This window comes from Triticum dicoccoides, chromosome 6B (genome assembly GCF_002162155.2).
Source record: "Triticum dicoccoides isolate Atlit2015 ecotype Zavitan chromosome 6B, WEW_v2.0, whole genome shotgun sequence".
NCBI lineage: Eukaryota > Viridiplantae > Streptophyta > Magnoliopsida > Poales > Poaceae > Triticum > Triticum dicoccoides.
Genome location: NC_041391.1, coordinates 651,044,865 through 651,064,513, shown reverse-complemented (window position 1 = coordinate 651,064,513; position 19,649 = coordinate 651,044,865). Strand labels below are relative to the sequence as shown.

The 19,649-nt window shown below is 43.1% G+C and overlaps 1 protein-coding gene across 6 annotated transcripts; it reads left to right on the top strand.

Annotated features, from left to right (window-relative positions):
* The first annotated feature begins 15,476 nt into the window (after positions 1–15,476).
* On the top strand, positions 15,477–19,360 carry LOC119324309. 6 transcript variants are annotated; one of them, XR_005156859.1, is made up of 7 exons: positions 16,071–16,180; positions 16,253–17,142; positions 17,240–17,307; positions 17,381–17,467; positions 17,882–17,956; positions 18,940–19,039; positions 19,165–19,360. XR_005156859.1 is itself a non-coding variant. In XM_037598088.1 (2 exons), the coding sequence occupies exons 1-2, from the start codon at positions 15,729–15,731 to the stop codon at positions 16,317–16,319; spliced, it is 519 nt and encodes a 172-aa protein (XP_037453985.1). In that variant the 5' UTR covers positions 15,477–15,728; the 3' UTR covers positions 16,320–17,208. The 6 variants fall into 6 exon arrangements, 1 of the variants encoding a protein (XP_037453985.1); XR_005156862.1 differs by having other exon boundaries at positions 17,882–17,961; XR_005156861.1 differs by having other exon boundaries at positions 17,882–17,987.
* The last annotated feature ends 289 nt before the right edge of the window (positions 19,361–19,649 follow it).

Genomic DNA, 19,649 nt, shown 5'->3' with positions numbered 1-19,649 from the left:
CTGACACTGACCCCGACCTTTGGAGCTAATCTGGCAAATTTATTACCTTTCACCACGGTAAATAAACCAGCCCAGATGCTATATAAGAAGGCCACCTTGTGACCTCACCCAGCACCCCTCACCAAGTGCACGACTCTCACAACCATTTCTTGCCATGTCGAGCCCTAGTATTTATCGGAGAACCCCAGATGCAACCCCAGGTAGCTTTGTCAAAATATTGTGGGACTTTACCTGCAGTACCATGGGTTCTACCCAGCCACCCCAGTACGAGCTGTTCAAATCAAGAATCGCCCCTTCCACCTCGGAATATTGGCCAGCAGTACACATCCCTCCCGTAGACTCCAACCAAGATCCAACGGAAGTCTCCTTCGTGGGGAAATCTATGCCGACCCCACGCTTGGCCATAGAAGCTGCTGTGAACGAAGCAATTGCTCGTCTTCGATTCGCGGTACCCTATGCCCGCGAACTAGGATATTATTACTTTCCGAGCCGTGCAGCACCCGGAGGAGTAACATCTTTTCCCGGTGGACGGATTGAGAGAGACCCAGTGCTGGCCAACCTTATCCAGTACATCATCGCTCAATAGCATTTGAACCAACAAGTAATGGATTATCTCCAGAGTCTCGCTGATTTGAATCCTCAGATTGCCATCGGCAGACCACTGAGGCCCGACCCGGAGAGACACATACATCGACTGGTCAATCCACTTCCTCCATTGAAGAGGAGTGTATCCCTTTACCAGAGACATTTTCTCGGGACCCCGTCCAGTTACCATTTTCATTTTAGACGTCACTGCTGTATTTGTTATTGCAGCATTTATTTTTACATTGTAACTTATGCATGGTACCTCAAATTTGTGCGACGAGTCGAGTATTTTGTTTCTACTTATATGAGTAGTTTTCTTTGTGATTAACCTGTGTAACCGCGAAAATCCTGGAATGAGATTTCTTTTCCCTGAGTTGCTGCATGATCCTCTCACTGCATGGATTATTTTTATTCACGTAGAACCACGACAACACACCACAACCACTCGAACCCTTACACTGTCTCGCAAAGACAAGTAACCATGTTGCGTCTCACCAGCCATCTCCCTAAACGCACCACAGCCTCCAAAGGAGAGATTAGTGGATAATCATCCATATACTAGTCACCTCCGAGACACCGACAACAGTTAACAAACGGCATTACGCCTAGTCCTCATGATCACCGCCACCGCGGAGAGCCAGCACCTGAGCGGCAGCATCACGGTGATCATCAAGGATCATCGCGCACAGAAGCACAGAGAGCCCCAGCACTGCCACCAGCCCTCCACACACCAGGATCACATACCAGTCCGGCACCACCTCCGCCATTGGAGCCTTGTCTCGAGCTCCGGTAAGCAGTAATGGAGGAGAAGGAGGAGGAGAAACGAGGCCAGGTGCGAAGATGAAGAAGGAGCACCGCGGTCGTTTTATAGCTCGAGATCGGTGTACGGTGGGCGAAGTCCACCAGCGCTGCTCGTCGCCTGATCGCCGGTGTTCGGAGGCGAATCTGCGAGCAGTGCCGACAGCGCATTGGCCCGCGAGGTGAATGCGCACTGCACCGACAGCAAGCACGCCGCGCACTACCGCGGTACGGCCTAGATGCCCTACGCGCTAAACGTCGCCGGTGGAGAAAGCCGGGAAAGCGCGCGGAAGAGAGGTAGAAGAGAGAGCCGAAGGAAGAAGGAGAGACTGACAGTGGGCCCTGGTCCCACCTGTCAGCCAAAGGGAGCACTATGCTCTCGGGTACGACCAGCGTATTGTAGAATTTAGAATTTATTCTAAATTCACTGCGTCCAGCGTAGAAATCGCTCGTTTTTCCTAAACGTGGAACTTCTCCACACAACGCCAGTATCCCACACTGTAGTTACTCACCACTTATTGCCCTCTCACTGTAGCCACTTTTTACCGCTTAAGTAAAATGATCTTTTGACCAGGTAAAAGTATTTTGTTTTACAACCCTTAGCAAATCTCGAGGACGAGATTTTTCTTAAGGGGGGTAGTAGTTGTAACACCCCAAAAATTTAACCAAATTTTAAATATTAAAATTTTGCCAGGAGTTTAAATTTTTTGCCTGCAAGAATATTTCTGTTGATTTCAGAACCTTTCTTTTAATATTAAGGAGTTTCTACCCAAGTGGATCCTTCCAAAACATATTGAACTTCTATATAACATTACTTGATCAGTAGATTTATTTATTCAATTATTTCACCCTGAGCTTTATTCTTTAAAATGACTTTCTTTAAGTTTTGGAGCTCTTTTTGAACTACAACCATTTGATACATTTAACTAAAATTCCAACCAAAAATTTGGAGATGTCATGTGATGTATCTAAATCACTTTTATGCAATAATATATTTATTTCATTGCATATTTTGAGTTCTACACCTATTTTTCAAATCTGGTCCAGTGGGCATTTTTGCACTATAGCCTAATTAAATATTTCATCAGAACCTCCACCAAAATTATGGGATGTCAGTGGTAGCATGCCATCCAACATTTTGCAAAAACCTAGTGTTGTTATTTGGAGGAATTGAGTGAATCAACCTCTTTTTCATTCTGGACCAGACTTGTGTTTTCTACTGCAACCCCATTCATTCTTGCTATAGTGACCCTGTGCTTTCACTTGCTTGTAGTCAACCCTACAAAACCCCTAAGTCCAGGAGCATGCACTCTTTGGAACACTTTTGGTCCATGTAATGATGCCATTTTCTCCCTATCCAGAATTGTAGTTTTGCAAAACTTTCACTAGCAAGTTTCTCCTTTTGGCAAACTAACTTCACCACCCTATCATACATCCATAGAGACACTGATCTGGAGAATCTGGCCACCCCAAGTACTGCCTGGATTCCCTTGGCATTTTGACAAACACCCTGAGTGCATAGCTAGATTTGACATGATTTCAAGTTTACATTGTGAACTTGAGCCCCTGGCCTATCCACCATGTCCCTTGATTCCCTTGCTAACCCTAAACTAGCCTTGTTTCTTGCCAGCCTCACCCGCGACCTCTAGGCTATCCTGGCATTTCATCGAGCACGTCCCGGGCATGCTCTGGGCGCGCCCAGAACGGGCGTTTGGCACGCACGTGCGCCCGAGCCGCCGCGTCCCGCCCCGCACTCACTCTAGTTCGTGACCGACCGCAGCCAGCACACCGTGTCCCCTTCTGCACCCCACGAGCCCCGCAGCTCTCGCCACGTCTCCGGCAGGCCAGCAGCTAGCCGCCACTGCCGCCCGACAGCTCCTGCGCTGGCCAGCGCCGCCCAAGCCACCTCCGCTCGCCAGCTCGCCCTTGGAGCAGTAGCCGCTCGTCCGCTAGCTCCTACCTCCATCCCCAGCCTCGCGATGATGCCCTGCAGCTACAGAACGTCGGTCGCCGACAAGCTCATCTATTGCCGCCGCGAACCGACGTGGGAGCGCTATAAAAGGAAGCCCCTCGAGCCCTCCGAGCACACAAGCAGCCTCACACCGTACTCCTGGTGCCCCTTTTGCCGTCAATTGGAGAGAAAGAGGTCGTCATCCCCCACTCCGGCCAGTCCAGCCACCGCCGCCTCCCGGCTCCGTTCGGCGCAACCAGGACCTCCCCCTCTCCACTCTCTCCACCAGGAACCCTCTCGCCCTCTCGTGAGTCCGCCCCCTACTCAATCTTGATCGGGACTCGCCGCGGGCAAAATCTCACTTTTTCCGACAAGCATCGTCCGCCACGGAGCTCGCCGCCGGAAGCTCCGTCCACCCCAGAGAACAAAACAACCACCGGAGTAACCGCCTCGATCCCCTGAGCCCGCGGGTGACCTCTGTTTCTCGAACGGTGCCGCCCCCCCTCTCGGACGGAGGAAGAGGAGGGAAGTGGACTAGTCAAACCTGACCAGTGGGCCAGGCGGGCCCACTGTCAGTGACTCAGGCGCAGTCCACGCTGGATAAGTGGAAGCGTATTTCCAGAATACGCTTTCGACGTGTACGTATTTATTCGAAACGTTTTTCTTTTCTGTTTTATTTTTTAAATAACAGATTTTGACCAAACTTTGACCGGCTATATCTTATTAAATACAACTCCAAATAAATTAATTCTTTTTCCTACCTCTCTCAAATATTGTCTAGTTTATTTTAAGATTTATTTGAAAAAAATTCAAAACAACTTTTTGTGCTGTTTTGATTTTGTGTGTTAATTCAAATATATATTTTAAATAGGATTTTTTAAGAGAGGAGAAAGATTTCAAGACTTTTGAAATACACCCTGCCTCACCACGACCTGAAGGCAAGCATTCTGAACCCTGGTAAAAAATTATGTGTGTTGTTTGACATGGTGACAACACCACCCCGACACGAGCATACGTCATTTTATGTGAGGATGTGTTCCTACTCATGAGTGCATGTTAATGAATTTCATGCAAATGGAGTTGATATGGTTGTGATGGAAATCACCGTCATATGCCTTTCATGCATACCGGGAGGAAAGCCGAGAAGGCCTCTGTCTTGGGTAGACACGGTCTTGTTCCTAGTCCTCTGTCGACACGGTCGCGTCCGGTATTGCATGAGGGGGTATGTCACATGGTGTTTCTATCTGTTGGTTGAAGTATATTGTTATACTAATCATGCAGAAAATATTTGAACCTCCTGAGTCGACCGTAGATCGAGTCTTGTTCCGGTAACCCCCATACTTGTTTCGTGCTGCCACTTGTCCCTGCCAAAGGTAGGGTACGGTTCAGTAAGTTGTCAACCCCTTTCCTAGCACACACACCGTACAGAGAGGCCATGGTGGAAGATACTGGAGGCATCCGGTAAACATGCCACCTGGTCCGGGAGCATGGGTGTTTCGTTTGTAGCAGAAGGGGGTAGCTCCCCAGTTTGCGCGCGGTATAAATTTTGTGATCCCATGTTACGTTGAGGTTGTAGCCTCCCCACTTAGAGTTTTGCTTGACAGGTGTCGTGGGTGATTCCAGACACATGAGAGTTAAACTGGTGTGTGCAAGTTAGGTGTGTTTCCAACTAAAAGGCCGTGAACGGAATTAGTCTTGATGGACTAAAGGAATCCGTTACTCGTGAGTAAAGAGTACAACCTCTGCAGAGATTAAAAACTATTCAAATAGCCGTGTCCATGGTTAAGGATTACAGTCTGGGATGGGTCAACTATCGGTCTTAGTGTCGGTCTTTGGAGGATAAACTGTCAAACCAGAACTGAAATCACGACTTGTGATTTGTGATGATTATGATCATTATTTCTGTTGTGGACTAACCCGTTACATTATTGGTATTATCTAATATCCCTGGGATGATTCTATCTCCTGGATATTCACTGTGATTCTTTTATAAGCCCTTTATGTGGTGTCGCTAAGATGCCCGACTGTGGCATTTCTTTTAAAGCCCTTTATGTGGTGTCGCTAAGACGCCCGACTGTGGCATTCCTTTTAAAGCCCTTTATGTGGTGTCGCTAAGACACCCGGCTGTGGCATTTCTTTTAAAGCCTTTTATGTGGTGTCGCTAAGACGCACCACTGTGGCATTTCTTTTAAAGCCCTTTATGTGGTGTCGCTAAGACGCCCGACTGTGGCATTTCTTTTATCAGCCCTTTATGTGGTGTCGCCCAGACGCCCGATTGAGGCATTTCCTCTTGTTTACTATCCTTTCGAGGCGTCGCTTTAGACTCCCGAACGGTGCATTTTATCATTACTATGTTCTTACATATTCATAAATAACATGCTTACATGCATCAGGGTTTTTATTATCTTTTCTGACTGACGTCATGAGCATAAAATATTTTGGCACATTATTGTTATATTATACTTTTGTTCATAATGTTTGCGAGTACATTCAAAGTACTCACTGGCTTGTCCCTGGCTATTGTCTTGGCCAGATTTTCTTGCGCGGAGAGGAGCCACCGTGCCGACAGCCCGGACGTAAGCAGTAATGATAGCAGCCTCGCGAAGATAGGAGTTATCTTGGTCAGCTGTTCCTGTGGGAAATAGAATCCCATAGACGTTGTAGATCCACAAACCGCTTCCGCCATCAACCTCTGGAAACCATATTGTTGTACTCACAGGCCAGAATGGTCTTGTACTACATATTTTGTGTTTTGCTTGGAATTTCTGTATCAAGTTGGTGTCTCATCAGCTAACAGTTATCCTGGGGCTGGTGAGCACAAGGGCCATTTTCTGGAAATTAATACCCGGAGAATCGGTCCCCACATTTGGCCTCCGTGTAGAACGTGTATCCATCGTATGCCTGATAGGTTACAACGTTGGGCGAGGGGCCATGTGCTAAGGCGTATATGAGCAATCCGTCCTTAGAGCCCTCCTCCGGGGGATTAGCAATAATATGCTCTTTGAACCAATGCAGGAAAGTGGAGTTGTGCGTTCTAGTAACTTCGGCGTCCGTCCTACATACCCCACGGTCACGATACTTTTTTGTGATAATTTCTTTGTGTAGTGCCACGAAAGGATCTACCTCATCGAGATGTTGTAGCACTACCAAGTTTGCTCTGTCAAAGTCACTGCATCGATCTGAGTATGCCACATGTAGTTCCTTGCGACCATTGGAGTGATCTGCTCATTCGAGCCTCCCAATGTGCTTGTTAACGGGCAAAACCAACACTAACACCAGGCAGCTGCAGGTATGCGTCTAATAGAAAATTCTCGCAGAAAGAGATGCACTCTTGTGTCAGATAGCCCTGGACGATGCTTCCATCTGGACGGGACATGTTACGAATGAATCCTTTGATGATCCCATTGATCCTCTCAAACGGCATCATGTTGTGCAGAAATGACGGCCCCAGGTCTATTATGTCGTCCACAATATGGACACACAAATGCACAATCACGTCAAACAACACGGGCGGGAAGTACATCTTAAGCTCATCCATTATAACAACGATCTCTTCCTATAGCCTTCGGAGCTGCTTCACACTGATCGACTTTCGAGAGATGTGATAATCCCCAAGTGCAGGAATCATCGTAGCAATTCCCAAAGGTGGAAGTGATAAGTATGGAGTGTCGAACCCACAAGGAGCTAAAGGTAAGATCAATATTCTCTCAAGCCCTATCTGCCACTGATACGACTCTACGTGCATCGAACATTTGCTTCCAACTAGAAACGAGAAATAAAACTGTGTTGTGGGTATGAAGAGGATAACTTTGTATTATATCGGAGAGCTAAAACATAAAAGTAGGTGCTGTTATCAGGAAGTTAGAATATAATACTAAATAATATAAATAGCGAGTGTTGAATAATGGTGGATCGGTGTGCGGAATTGTCCTAAGTAATTGTTAACAAGACCGGTAGTCACTATTGCAATTTCATATGAGGGAGAGGCAAAAGCTAACATACTTTCTCTACTTGGATCATATGCACTTATGGTTGGAACTCTAGCAAGAGTCCGCAAATACTAAAGATCATTAAGTTAAAACCCAACCATAGCATTAAAGCATCAATTCCTCTTTATTCCCATACGCAACAACCCCTCTTACTCGGGTTTGTGTTTCCGTCACTCACCAACCCACTATAAGCGAATCATGGACGTGTTGCAACACCCTACAACGGGGATACCTCACGCTTGCGCGACACGGAGGGCACCATAGGACAGCATCAAAGTGAAATATACAACTCATACCAATCTAGATCATCAATCAGCCCAAAGACAAAAGATATCTACTCAAAACATCATAGGATGGCAACACATCATTGGATCATAATATGTAGCATAAAGCACCATGTTCAAGTAGGGATTACAGCGGGGTGCGGAAGAGTGGACCGCGTAAAGAGATGAGGATGGTGATGATGATGCTGATGTTGATGAAGACGATCACCGCGGTGATGATTCCCCTCCCGATGGCACTCCGGTGCCACCAAGAGAGGAGGAGAGGTTCTCCCCCTTGTGCTTCCTCCTCCATGGATTTCCCCCTCTGGTCCTTGGCCTTCATGGAGATGATGGCCCCTCCGAGATCCTCCTCCATGGCCTCCGGTGATGATGGCCCCCTCCGGCAGGGTGCCATAGAGGGCCTAAATTGATTTCTCGTGGCTACAGAGGCTTGCGGTGGCGGAACTTCCGATCTAGGTTAATTCCCGAAAGTTTCAGTATTTATAGGAATTATTGGTGTTGGTTTCACGTCAGGGGGGTCTCCGGGCAGTCCACGAGATAGGGGGGCGCCCCCCCTAGGGGCGCACCCTCCTATCTCATGGGCAGCCCAGAGATCTTCTGGCCCAACTCCGATGCTCCGTGGTCTTCTTTTGGTCCATAAAAAATCCTCAAAAATTGGCACATCATTTGGACTCCGTTTGGTATCCCTTTTCTGTAGAACACAAAAACAAGGAGAAAACGGAAACTGGCACTGGTCTCTAGGTCAATAGGTTAGTCCCAAAAATCATGTAAATGATATATAAATGCATATAAAACAGCATAGATGGGTAATATAATAGAATGAATACTTCATAAATTATAGATACATTGGAGACGTATCAGCATCCTCAAGCTTAATTCCTGCTCGTCCTCGAGTAGGTAAATGATAAAAGAAATAATTTATGAAGTGTGAATGCTAGTAGGTGCAGAAGTTTGATCAATGATAATTTCAATCACCTATTCTAGCATCAATATGTGTCATAATAGTAGCTTATCTCATAAAACTTTTCATGATCAAGTAACAATCTATTCACAATGTCAAGTATGGTTCAGAAACTTCATTGAGAACTAACAAACTATAGTTTCAGTCATTGAAGCAATTGCAATTTATCATAACATCAGAAAGAGTCAAGAATAGAGCTTTTCAGCAAGTCCACACACTCAACTACCATATAGTATCCTACAATTGCTAACACTCACGCAATACTTGTGGTTATGGAGGTTCAGCCAGACATTGAGAAAGATAGGGGCTTATTGTGTTGCCTCCCAACATATTCACCTTTAGGTGATGTCAACAATAATATCCCATGCTAACTTACATCCAATTGGATATATATATATCATGATCTTTCAAACACGAGGAGCTTGCCAAAGGAAAAAAATGAAGAAGGGAAAGGTGAGGATCACCTTGACTCAAGCATAAAGTAAAAAACATAAAGTAAAAGATAGGCCCTTCGCAGAGGGAAGCAGAGGTTGTCATGCGCGTTTAGAGTTGATGCACAAAATCTTAATGCAAAAGAACGTCACTTCATATTTCCCCTTGTATGTGGACCTTTATTATGTAGTCCGTCGCTTTTATTACTTCCACAACAAGATCGTACAAATGTTATTTTCTCTGCACTAATAAGTCATAGATATTTAGAGAGCAATTCTTATTGCTTGCACCGATGACAACTTACTTGAGGGATCTTACTCAATCCATAGGTAGATATGGTGGACTCTCATGGCAAAATTGGGTTTAAGGATATTTGGAAGCACAAGTAGTATCTCTACTTGGTGCTAGGAATTTTTGGCTAGCATGAGAGGGAAAGGCAAGCTCAACATGTTTGGAAGGTCAATGACAATATACTTTAACTGAGATGTCGGAAAACATAAACCATTACGTTGTCTTCCTTGTCCAACGTCAACTCTTTTAGCATGTCATACTTAATAAGTGCTTCACAATTATAAAAGATGTCCAAGATAATATATTTGTACGTGAGCCTCTCTTTCCTTATTACCTCCTATTAATTGCAATGATGACCAAAACTACGTTTATCAACTCTCAACAACTTTTATGCCTCATACTTTCTATGTGTGAAGTCATCACTAACCAAGTTATAATCATATGAAACATATAAAAATTCAAATTTATGACATTCAATTCATTCCCCCATTTACTCGTAGGATATACATGAAGCACATGAGTAAAAGACAAACTACTCCAAAAAACTTGAGTGAAGGACACTGAGTAGTCAAATAATTAGCTAGCCATGGGAGGGTCCCCTTATTTTTATTCAATAATTAGATCCAATGATTTTATTCAAACAGCGAGTAAAATTGAAAGAGAAAGGCATTGCAAGGATAGCACAACTCATGTGAAGAAGCAAAAACTTAGGCTCAACCGATAGTAACCGATAGTTGTTGAACAAGAGAGGTGGGATGGCTACCGGCGCATCCCCAAGCTTAGATGCTTGAGACTTCTTGAAATATTATCTTGGGGTGCCTTGGGCATCCCCAAGCTTGAGCTTTTATGTCTCCTTAATTCCTCTCATATCACGGTTTCTCTTTTTATCATAAGCTTCATTCACAACAAACTCAACAAGAAATCGTGAGATAGGTTAGTATAAACCAATGCAAAACCTTATCATTTTATACTGTAGCAAATTGCTTAAATTATTATTCAACATTGCATAATAAATGTCTCTGCATATTTAATACTCCTATCCTCAAGAATCACTAAACAAGCAAACATATGCAAACAATGCAACCATAACAGCAATCTGCCCAAACCGTCCAGTCTATAAAGAATGCAAGAGTATCAATACTTCCCTAACTCCAAAAATTATGAACTAAAATTACCACTGTAATAAATTTATCATAGCTTAATATTCAAAAAGATTCAACGTTATACCATTCTCTGACTTTTCTAGGGAATTTTTGCAACAGCGGTAAACTTTCTGTTTTCAAACAGCAACATGTATACTAGCAAAATAAACATGGCAAAGGCTATTCTTGACTTTTTTATTGAAAATAAAGATGCAAAACATTAACTAAATACCTTCAAGAAAATATTAACAAAATAAAATGACGCTCCTAGCAAAACACATATCATGTGGTGAATAAAAATATAGCTCCAAGCAAAGTTACCGATGAACGAAGACGAAAGAGGGGATGCCTTCCGGGGCATCCCCAATCTTAGGCTCTTGGTTGTCCTTGAATATTACCTTGGGGTGCCTTGGGCATCCCCAATCTTAGGCTCTTTCCACTCTTTATTCCATAGTCCATTGAATCTTTACCCAAAACTTGAAAACTTCAACCACACAAAACTCAACCAAACTTCGTGAGATAGGTTAGTACGATAAAGAGTAAACCATGCACTTCGGTACTGAAAAAGACAAGGTTCATAATTTTTTTCACACAATGCCTACTGTACCATATTATTTCAACAATTTATATTGAGGAATATAAGCCATAGGAACTAGGAAACAAGCAAACTATGCAATGAAAACAGAATCTGTCAGAAACAGAACAGTCTGTAATGATCTGAACAATAACCATACTTCTGATACTCCAAAAATTATGAAATAAATTGGTGGACGTGAGGAATTTGTCTATTAATCTTATTCAAAAAGAATCAACTCAAAAGAACTCTTCTGTAAAAAATGACAGCTAATTTTGTGAGCACAAAGTTTCTGGTTTTTACAGCAAGATCACATTAACTTTCACCCATGTCTTCCCAAAGGTCTTACTTGGCACTTTACTGAAAAAAAGCTATAAAACATGATTACTACAGTAGATTAATCATGTAGACACACAAAAACAATAAGGATAAACATTGGGTTGTCTCCCAACAAGCGCTTTTCTTTAATGCCTTTTAGCTAGGCATGATGATTTCAATGATGCTCGCATAAAAGATAAGAGTTGAAACATAAAAAGAGCATCATGAAGAATATGACTACCATATTTAAATCTAGCCCACTTCCTATGCCTAGGGATTTTGTGAGCACACAATTTATAGGAACAAGAATCAACTAGCATAGGAATGCAAAACAAGTATAACTACAAAACTTTAAGCATGTAGAGAGGAAACTTGACATTATTGCAACTCCTACAAGCACATATTCCTCCCTCATAAAAAATTTCAGTAGCATCATGATGGCAACTTTGTTCTCATACTAAAATGGAACCTCTCCCGAAATAGTGGAATACTAAATAAATTTGACACTCTTCCAAATCCACTTTCATAAATATCGTACAGAGATTCAACACCCTCCAAGATAGTGGGATCACTAATTTCTAAAGTTGACACTCTTCCAAACCCACTTTAAACTATAGTATTATTCATACTCCAAAAGATATAAGTGAAGTTCCTGGAGCATTTTACCATTAATATAGACTAGCCAACATACAAGCTCAAAATATATAAGTGAAGTGTATGAAGCATTCTATAAAACCATAATCAAACGATTTAAGTGAAGCACAAAGAGCAATTCTATAAGATCATACTTAAAAGATATTGGTGGAGCACATGAAGCATTCTGTAAATCAATGAACATCTAGCTCATACTAGCATGATTATTAAAGAAAAATACAAACACAAAGGACACAAATCATGTGAACAAAACAAAAACCAAGGTATACCGATATTTCTTGAGGAAGAAAGATGGGATGCCACCGGGGCATCCCCAAGCTTATATGCTTGAGTATCCTTTGAAATATTTACTTGGGGTGACTTGGGAATCTCCAAGCTTTAACTCTTGTCTCTCTTTATTCTTCTCACATAGGTAACTCCTCGTTCTTCAAACATTTCATTCACAAAAACTTAAACAAAAACTTATGAGATCCGTTAGTGTAATAAAGAAAACTACCACTTTAAGGTAATTTAATTAACTCATTCTTTGTTTAGATTGGTGTTAAACCTACTGTATTCCAACTTCTCTATGGTTCATAGCCCACGACACTAGCCATGGATGCATCAAAATAAGCAAACAACACACGAAAAACAGAATCTGTTAAGAACAGGATAGTCTGTAGTAATCTGGAAGTTTAGTAAACTTCTGTAACTCTAAAAATTATGACATAAATTTGAAAATTTGAAACATTTGTACATAAGTAATGCGCAAAAAGTTTCAAATACATTTGACTTTCCAGTAAAAAATGTAAATTCATGCACTACAGCCAAAGTTTCTGTTTTTGTTCTGCACATAGTAAGCAAGCAATGTTATCATACTAAAACCAAAGCTTGGCACAAAATTTTTATAATACAATGGATATATACAAGGGGATAATTATTTACGGAGAAACTTCCATGAAAAAATTCTACATTGTTTCCGTGAGCATGAACACAAGTTCTCAAGGTCGACCCTCACTTCTTCAATGCATAACTTTCCAATCACTTCTATTTTTGAAAATAAAAATTTAGGCATGAGAGGCAAGTAAATATTTTTTTGGTATTTTCATTCTTTTTAATTTTTTTTGTATGTTTCACCCACGACTAAAAAGAAACAAAAAAAGGAAAACAAAATCTACTAAGTGAAGAAAGCAAACAAGCACACACGAAATATCAACCCCACGCTATTGCTCCCCGGCAACGGCGCCAGAAAAGAGCTTGATAATCCCCAAGTGCAGGGAATCATCGTAGCAATTCCCAAAGGTGGAAGTGATAAGTATGGAGTGTCGAACCCACAAGGAGCTAAAGGTAAGATCAATATTCTCTCCAGCCCTATCTGCCACTGATACGACTCTACGTGCACCGAACGTTTGCTTCCAACTAGAAACAAGAAATAAAACTGTGTTGTGGGTATGAAGAGGATAACTTTGTATGATATTGGAGAGCTAAAACATAAAAGTAGGTGCTATTATCATGAATTTAGAATATAATACTAAATAATATAAATAGCGAGTGTGGAATAATGGTGGATCAACGTGCGGAATTGTCCTAAGCAATTGTTAACAAGACCGGTACTCACAATTGCAATTTCATATAAGGGAGAGGCAAAAGCTAACATACTTTCTCTACTTGGACCATATGCACTTATGATTGGAACTCTAGCAAGCGTCCACAAATACTAAAGATCATTAAGGTAAAAGCCAACCATAGCATTAAAGCATCAAGTCCTCTTTATTCCCATACGCAACAACCCCTCTTACTCGGGTTTGTGTTTCCGTCACTCACCAACCCACTATAAGCGAATCATGGACATATTGCAACACCCTACAGCGGGGATCCCTCACGCTTGCGCGACATGGAGGGCAACATAAGATAGCATCAAAGTGAAACATAAAACTCATACCAATGTTGATCATCAATCAACCCAAAGACAAAAGATATCTACTCAAAACATCATAGGATGGCAACACATCATTGGATCATAATATGTAGCATAAAGCACCATGTTCAAGTAGGGATTAAAGGCGGGTGCGGAAGAGTGGACCGCATAAAAGAGATGAGGATGGTGATGATGATGGTGATGTTGATGAAGACGATCACCGCGGCGATGATTCCCCTACCAATGGCACTCCGGTGCCACCAAGAGAGAGGAGGAGAGGTTCTCCCCCTTGTGCTTCCTCCTACATGGCTTTCCTCCTCTGGTCCTTGGCCTTCATGGAGATGATGGCCCCTCCGAGATCCTCCTCCATGGCCTCCGGTGATGATGGCCCCCTCCGGCAGGGTGCCGGAGAGGGCCTAGATTGATTTCTCGTGGCTACAAAGGCTTGCGATGGCAGAACTTCCGTTCTAGGTTAATTCCCGAAAGTTTCAGTATTTATAGGAATTATTGGCATTGGTTTCACATCAGGGGGGTCTCCAGGCCGTCCACGAGACAGCCCCCCCCTAGGGGTACGCCCTCCTATCTCGTGGGCAGCCCGGAGCTCTTCTGGCCAACTCTGATGCTCCTGATCTTCTTTTAGTCCATAAAAAATTCTCAAAAATTGGCACGTCATTTGGACTCCGTTTGGTATCCCTTTTCTATAAAACACAAAAACAAGGAGAAAACAAAAACTGACACTGGGCTCTAGGTCAATAGGTTAGTCCCAAAAATCATATAAAATGATATATAAATGCATATAAAACACCATAGATGGGTAACATAATAGCATGGATTTAAAACAATACAGAGGCTAGCCAACTCGCTCCCAGGGCGCTCACTCGATTTCTTCCTTCGATAGCAGTTTGATCCTGGTCAACTTAGCTTTTTTCTCGTTCCTGTCCATTTGATCTTCGCTGGGAATTGACGTCTGCGTTTTGACCGGCGGTAGATCTTGGGTGGAGGATGACTTGTGGTTTTTGTTCGGTGCGCGGGGCAGCCTCTCCTGCCGTGCCGCGTGCGCGCGAAGGCAGCGTCGTGGGCGTTGTGCGGGTTACGCGTTGCTCGGACGAAGCATATATACCTGGTTTTGCCGCCCGCACCTGCGCTGGACCGATGACGAGTGCACCTGTGCTGCTGCTGGCCCCGCTTGTTGGTTGAACTGGTTGCACATCCCACGGTGCTTCTCTCGGGTCAAACGTGCCTGGGGGTCGCCGCTCGCACGCATGTTGCTTGCCTCGTCCGCTGCGCCCGCGTCATGCATTATGGGAGCAGCTGCGTAGGGCTCGGCCGGTGCATGTGTGCGTCTCTCCTATCGCGATGACAGATGGGCTGGTCCTGCTACTGGTCCCGCTTGTCAGCTCCGCGGAGTGTGTCATGGTGGTTGGTTGTGCAGACTGCGCCGGGTTGGCTGGAGCATGTTCACGTGGACCCCTGGCTGACTGATGCATCGTGTGCGTGTCCTGCGTGCCTCATCTCCGTTTGCGGTTGGAGAGAGGAGATGGACTGGCAAAATATCTCGCGAGCCCACCTCCCGTGTCTCCATCGACCTAGCCACCTCCATGCTTGTGCATCCTCCCGCGTCAATGGCGCCCAAACCTCCTCATCTCGGATCCCGTGGGACCGAGGTGCGGGCATGGAGGCGAGCATCCCTGGCGGCCGCGGCGACCTACAGGCAAAGGGTGACGGCGACGGTGGCGCTCGATTAGATCTGCGCGAGAGAGATAGAGGATGAGAGGGACAGATATGGAGAAGATGAGAGGGAGAAAGAGAGGGGAAAGGGGAGAGGAAGGGCTTCTACGTCACCGCTCTCTGGATGCACGCCATCCACCCGCGCACGATCGCCACCAACCTCACCGGCTTCGCAAGGTTCGGCTGCCTCAAGGACCTCCCCGAGATCCTCTATCGTTTCCTCCACGACCCCCGCAATGAGCGCAAGGACCAGGACGACGTCGCCGCGGCGGACTCGGGGGCAAGAGCGGCAAGCGGCAAGCGGCGCTGCGTCGACGGCCTTGCTACCGCCGCGGCTGAGGCCGCCAAGGCCCGGCGCGAGAAGGAGGCGGAGCACGCGCAGGCGGTGCTCGCGTGCTACAACTCTCACGAGGCCTTCCGCAACCTCTACAACGGCGTCGCCGACCTCTTCGTCTGGATGCTCAAGTCGGGCCTGGAGCACCTACGTGCGGGCCACAACGGCCAAGATCGTGTTCGCGCCAAGTGCGCTCGTCGTACGCATGGGTCTCCTTTGCTCCATGGGTGCCGCTGGCTGAGGTTTGCCGTGCTCTTCTTCTCCTCTTCTTCCGCTCTGTTCTTTATTCGCCTTTCTAATTCCGCGTGCTTCAGTTTGTTTTGGTCCTGTGCAGTTCGATTCGCCTTATTGTCGCCTGCCTCGAGCCGTGATTCCTTCTAAATAACACTGACGCTAGGCACTGGTAGGAATCCAGAGGAAAAGAAACAGTAAACCAGCGATGTTGTTTCTTTTTTAGCCTGCTCAAGGTTTGGTCTTTCCTACTTACTGTCATGGTGGTTGGTTCACTGCTCATTTTATTGTTTCAGAATTAGCAGCCCTTCGTGTTTTGATTTGCCTCGTGCTGCTTATATTTCGTGTTTGCGTGTGGGAAGGATGTGTGCTATAGATTTCATGTGTGGATCCGAGTTACCTAGAATGGTTGAGAACCGAAACAACTTTATCGCTGCAATGCGTGTGTACTGCTTTTAGACAACAAGTACCGATAATCAGCTCCAACACTGAAGATTCATTTAATTTTATCATCATTTTTTTAAGAATAGATAAATGCAACAAATGTCTAGGTAAGATGATCCACTACTAAATTGTCTTTCATTTTGCCTTCCAATTCAAGTGCTTACAGGATAGCACATGCAATTTTTTCAACCTTACGACAGTACAATTTTTTTGAGAAGGGTTTAAATTGGTTTCTTTTGCGAGCGATTGTACATACAGTTTGGGGAAATAGGAGTCAAGGTACAATACTCCTTGACAAATCAGTAATCAAGTGTAACGAAATGCCACATATTTATATTTGGGAAGTGAACCAGGCTACTCATCAATTAATAAAAGCTTTATAGTTCTGTTCTCCTTCCATTCAATTCTTTAGTATTATTCATTTATTCTCTTAGATTAAAGGGTTATTGTGATGATGTCCTGTTGTTCTGTATGTATTGGATGGAGGATGCGTCGTCGAACGACCTCTTCCCTTGTTGCAATTTCCCACGTGAGCTCCTTCTTCCTGCTCCTCGCTTCACCTCCTCCCTGCTCCTTCTATGTATTTTTTATTTTTTTCTGTGATTTGTGCTCAATGGTGCTTGCAGGTCCATGGACATTGTCATAATGGTCACCTTACGACAGTGTATTATTTTTGGATCTCATATTCCTCAAGGTAATGGACAAGAATTTGTGTACTCGCTTGGCTAATGTTTTACTAGACCAAAAGATTTTCCCTGCTCTGTTAGGTGATCCATCCTCTAATTTGATGTTGGCCGATCTGAGAAATAATAGGAGCAATAATCCAGCAGAAAAATTTGGTGAAGAAGAACAAGGTGATATTTCTCTCGTGTGAACACAATCATTGTTTTCTTGATGTTATCACCCATGTGTTAATGTTGTAGAAGATTTATCATTTTACTTCTTATTTTAGGTTTAATTTGTGTTTAGTTAATGCCAACAGATTGTGATGTTCATATATGGGGATTTGTTTTGGTCAATTTTGTTGCTTCAATATGTAGGTGCTACTGACCATGTGGGATATATAATAGGTCAGATTGGTTTGCTAGCTTAAATTTTTAGCTCAATGTTTTCATTTAGGGGTGTCCTCCTCTTCAACTGCATATTTTGTGCAGCTCCAAAATTCTATGTTTCAAAACACTTATTTCCATATTCTGTTTAGTATTTTTAATTCATGAAAACTCTTTTCGGTGTGCTTGATCACTCCACTTCCATGTTTATCCTTGCAGAAAAGAATACCTTTATCCTGATAGGCATGGAAACACCGGTTCGCATTGAGTGCATCATCGCTAATCAGCTACTATGTATGGTCAGCGGACATGCTTGCTTATTCCTGTAACATATCATTATTCTATCTTCTTAGCCTTTCCAACTTTTAAGATTTGATCAATTCTTTAGAAGTTCATATAGATCTAGGAGTATTTGGTTTTGTTGGTCAAATCCATTGCCTGTATGTCCTTATTTATTTTATTGTTCGAACAAGATATCAGATCACCTACATTCATTATTCTTGATTACAGTCTCATACTAAAGTAGTCTAAAATGGTCTGAACAGTTGTAGTAATTCATAATTATTTTTCAGTGTAGTTCTTATTTGGTTTCTAGGCATAGAATTTCCTTAAAAATTTTGATCTTTATTTGGTTAGTAAGGCTCTAGAATAAAACAGACCAATGATATATATACAAACAAACACAATAGGAGTTAACTGGTACCTAGCTTTTGAAACCTCTGATATATACAAAATATTATTTGAGTAGAGCAGGAGAGATGCAATGTTATGGATATTTCTGCATTTGTAAGAAACTTTCCATCTTAGCAAGAGGGCTTAACTAGCCATGTGTAGGACTCAGCCATGCTGTCTTCCAAATGATTAGTCATTGGTGTTTTCTTATGTTCCTGTTAGTCCAAGTGCATCAGATAAGTAGACTGTTATGTTGAAAAAAAGGAAAGAGACTACTATTTTGTTACTTACAGTATAGATATATGCGATAACATATTACCTTTATGCTCTTGATTTCAGTATACGCCTGCGAACAAGTAAGTCAGTAATATCAATGCCTAAGAATTACTTTGTTTGCCATTTTAATCATTACATCAGAGAGCAACGGATATAGAAGAAATATGTAAACAATTGTCCCTAGAAGAAATATGCAACAACTTATTCAGGTTACTTAATTAATAACGCCTCTATATCATTACATACACATACTGAATGTGCCTTTTGTGAGTGAGCTTCTGTCAGTACCTCACACTTATCTTGTATGCCATTCCAACTATCTGTTGCAGTAGAGAGCAAGGGACATATAAGAAATCTCCAGGCAGCTTCACTTAGATGCATCATCTTCTGCTAGGACCTAGGAGTCATCTTGAAGAACGACCTTCTCAGGTTAATTCTTTACAGAGAACCTGCTGCACTATAACTTTGGTTTAATCTGTCGATAATGCCCATGAGTATATTCTTAGTCTATGTTTTACCAGATTGTTTTAACTTATGTTGTTCCTATGCTTCAGAAGACTGCAACTGACATGCTGGATGGTGAATAACCAAATTTCTGGACAAAGACAAAGAGTTCATCGCAAGGGGTGGTGTTTAGGATATATATACACAAAAGAGGAAACTTTCTTTTGTACAGAACCAAATTATATGATGTAATTGACCATTATTTCTAAGAAATGTTCATCATGTATTAAGTACATTTTATTGTGTTACTTTTTTTGAGGGGTAGCTTTATTCATGAAACACCACAAAGTGTGCAATAGAGTTCATCAAACCAGGCTTTATTGTGTCACCTCTGTTTACCTTCTTTTTTACTGTGTCGCCTATGTTTACCTTCTTTTTAGCGTAAGCTATTTGGACTTTCTAATTGCAGGCTGAGTTATTTGACCCACCGATGTTCTAATTTGTTTCATAATTACATTAAGCAACTATTTACATTGCATTCTTTGTTTGAATGTTTTTAAAACATATGCCTCTGTGTTCCTAAATAACATAACGA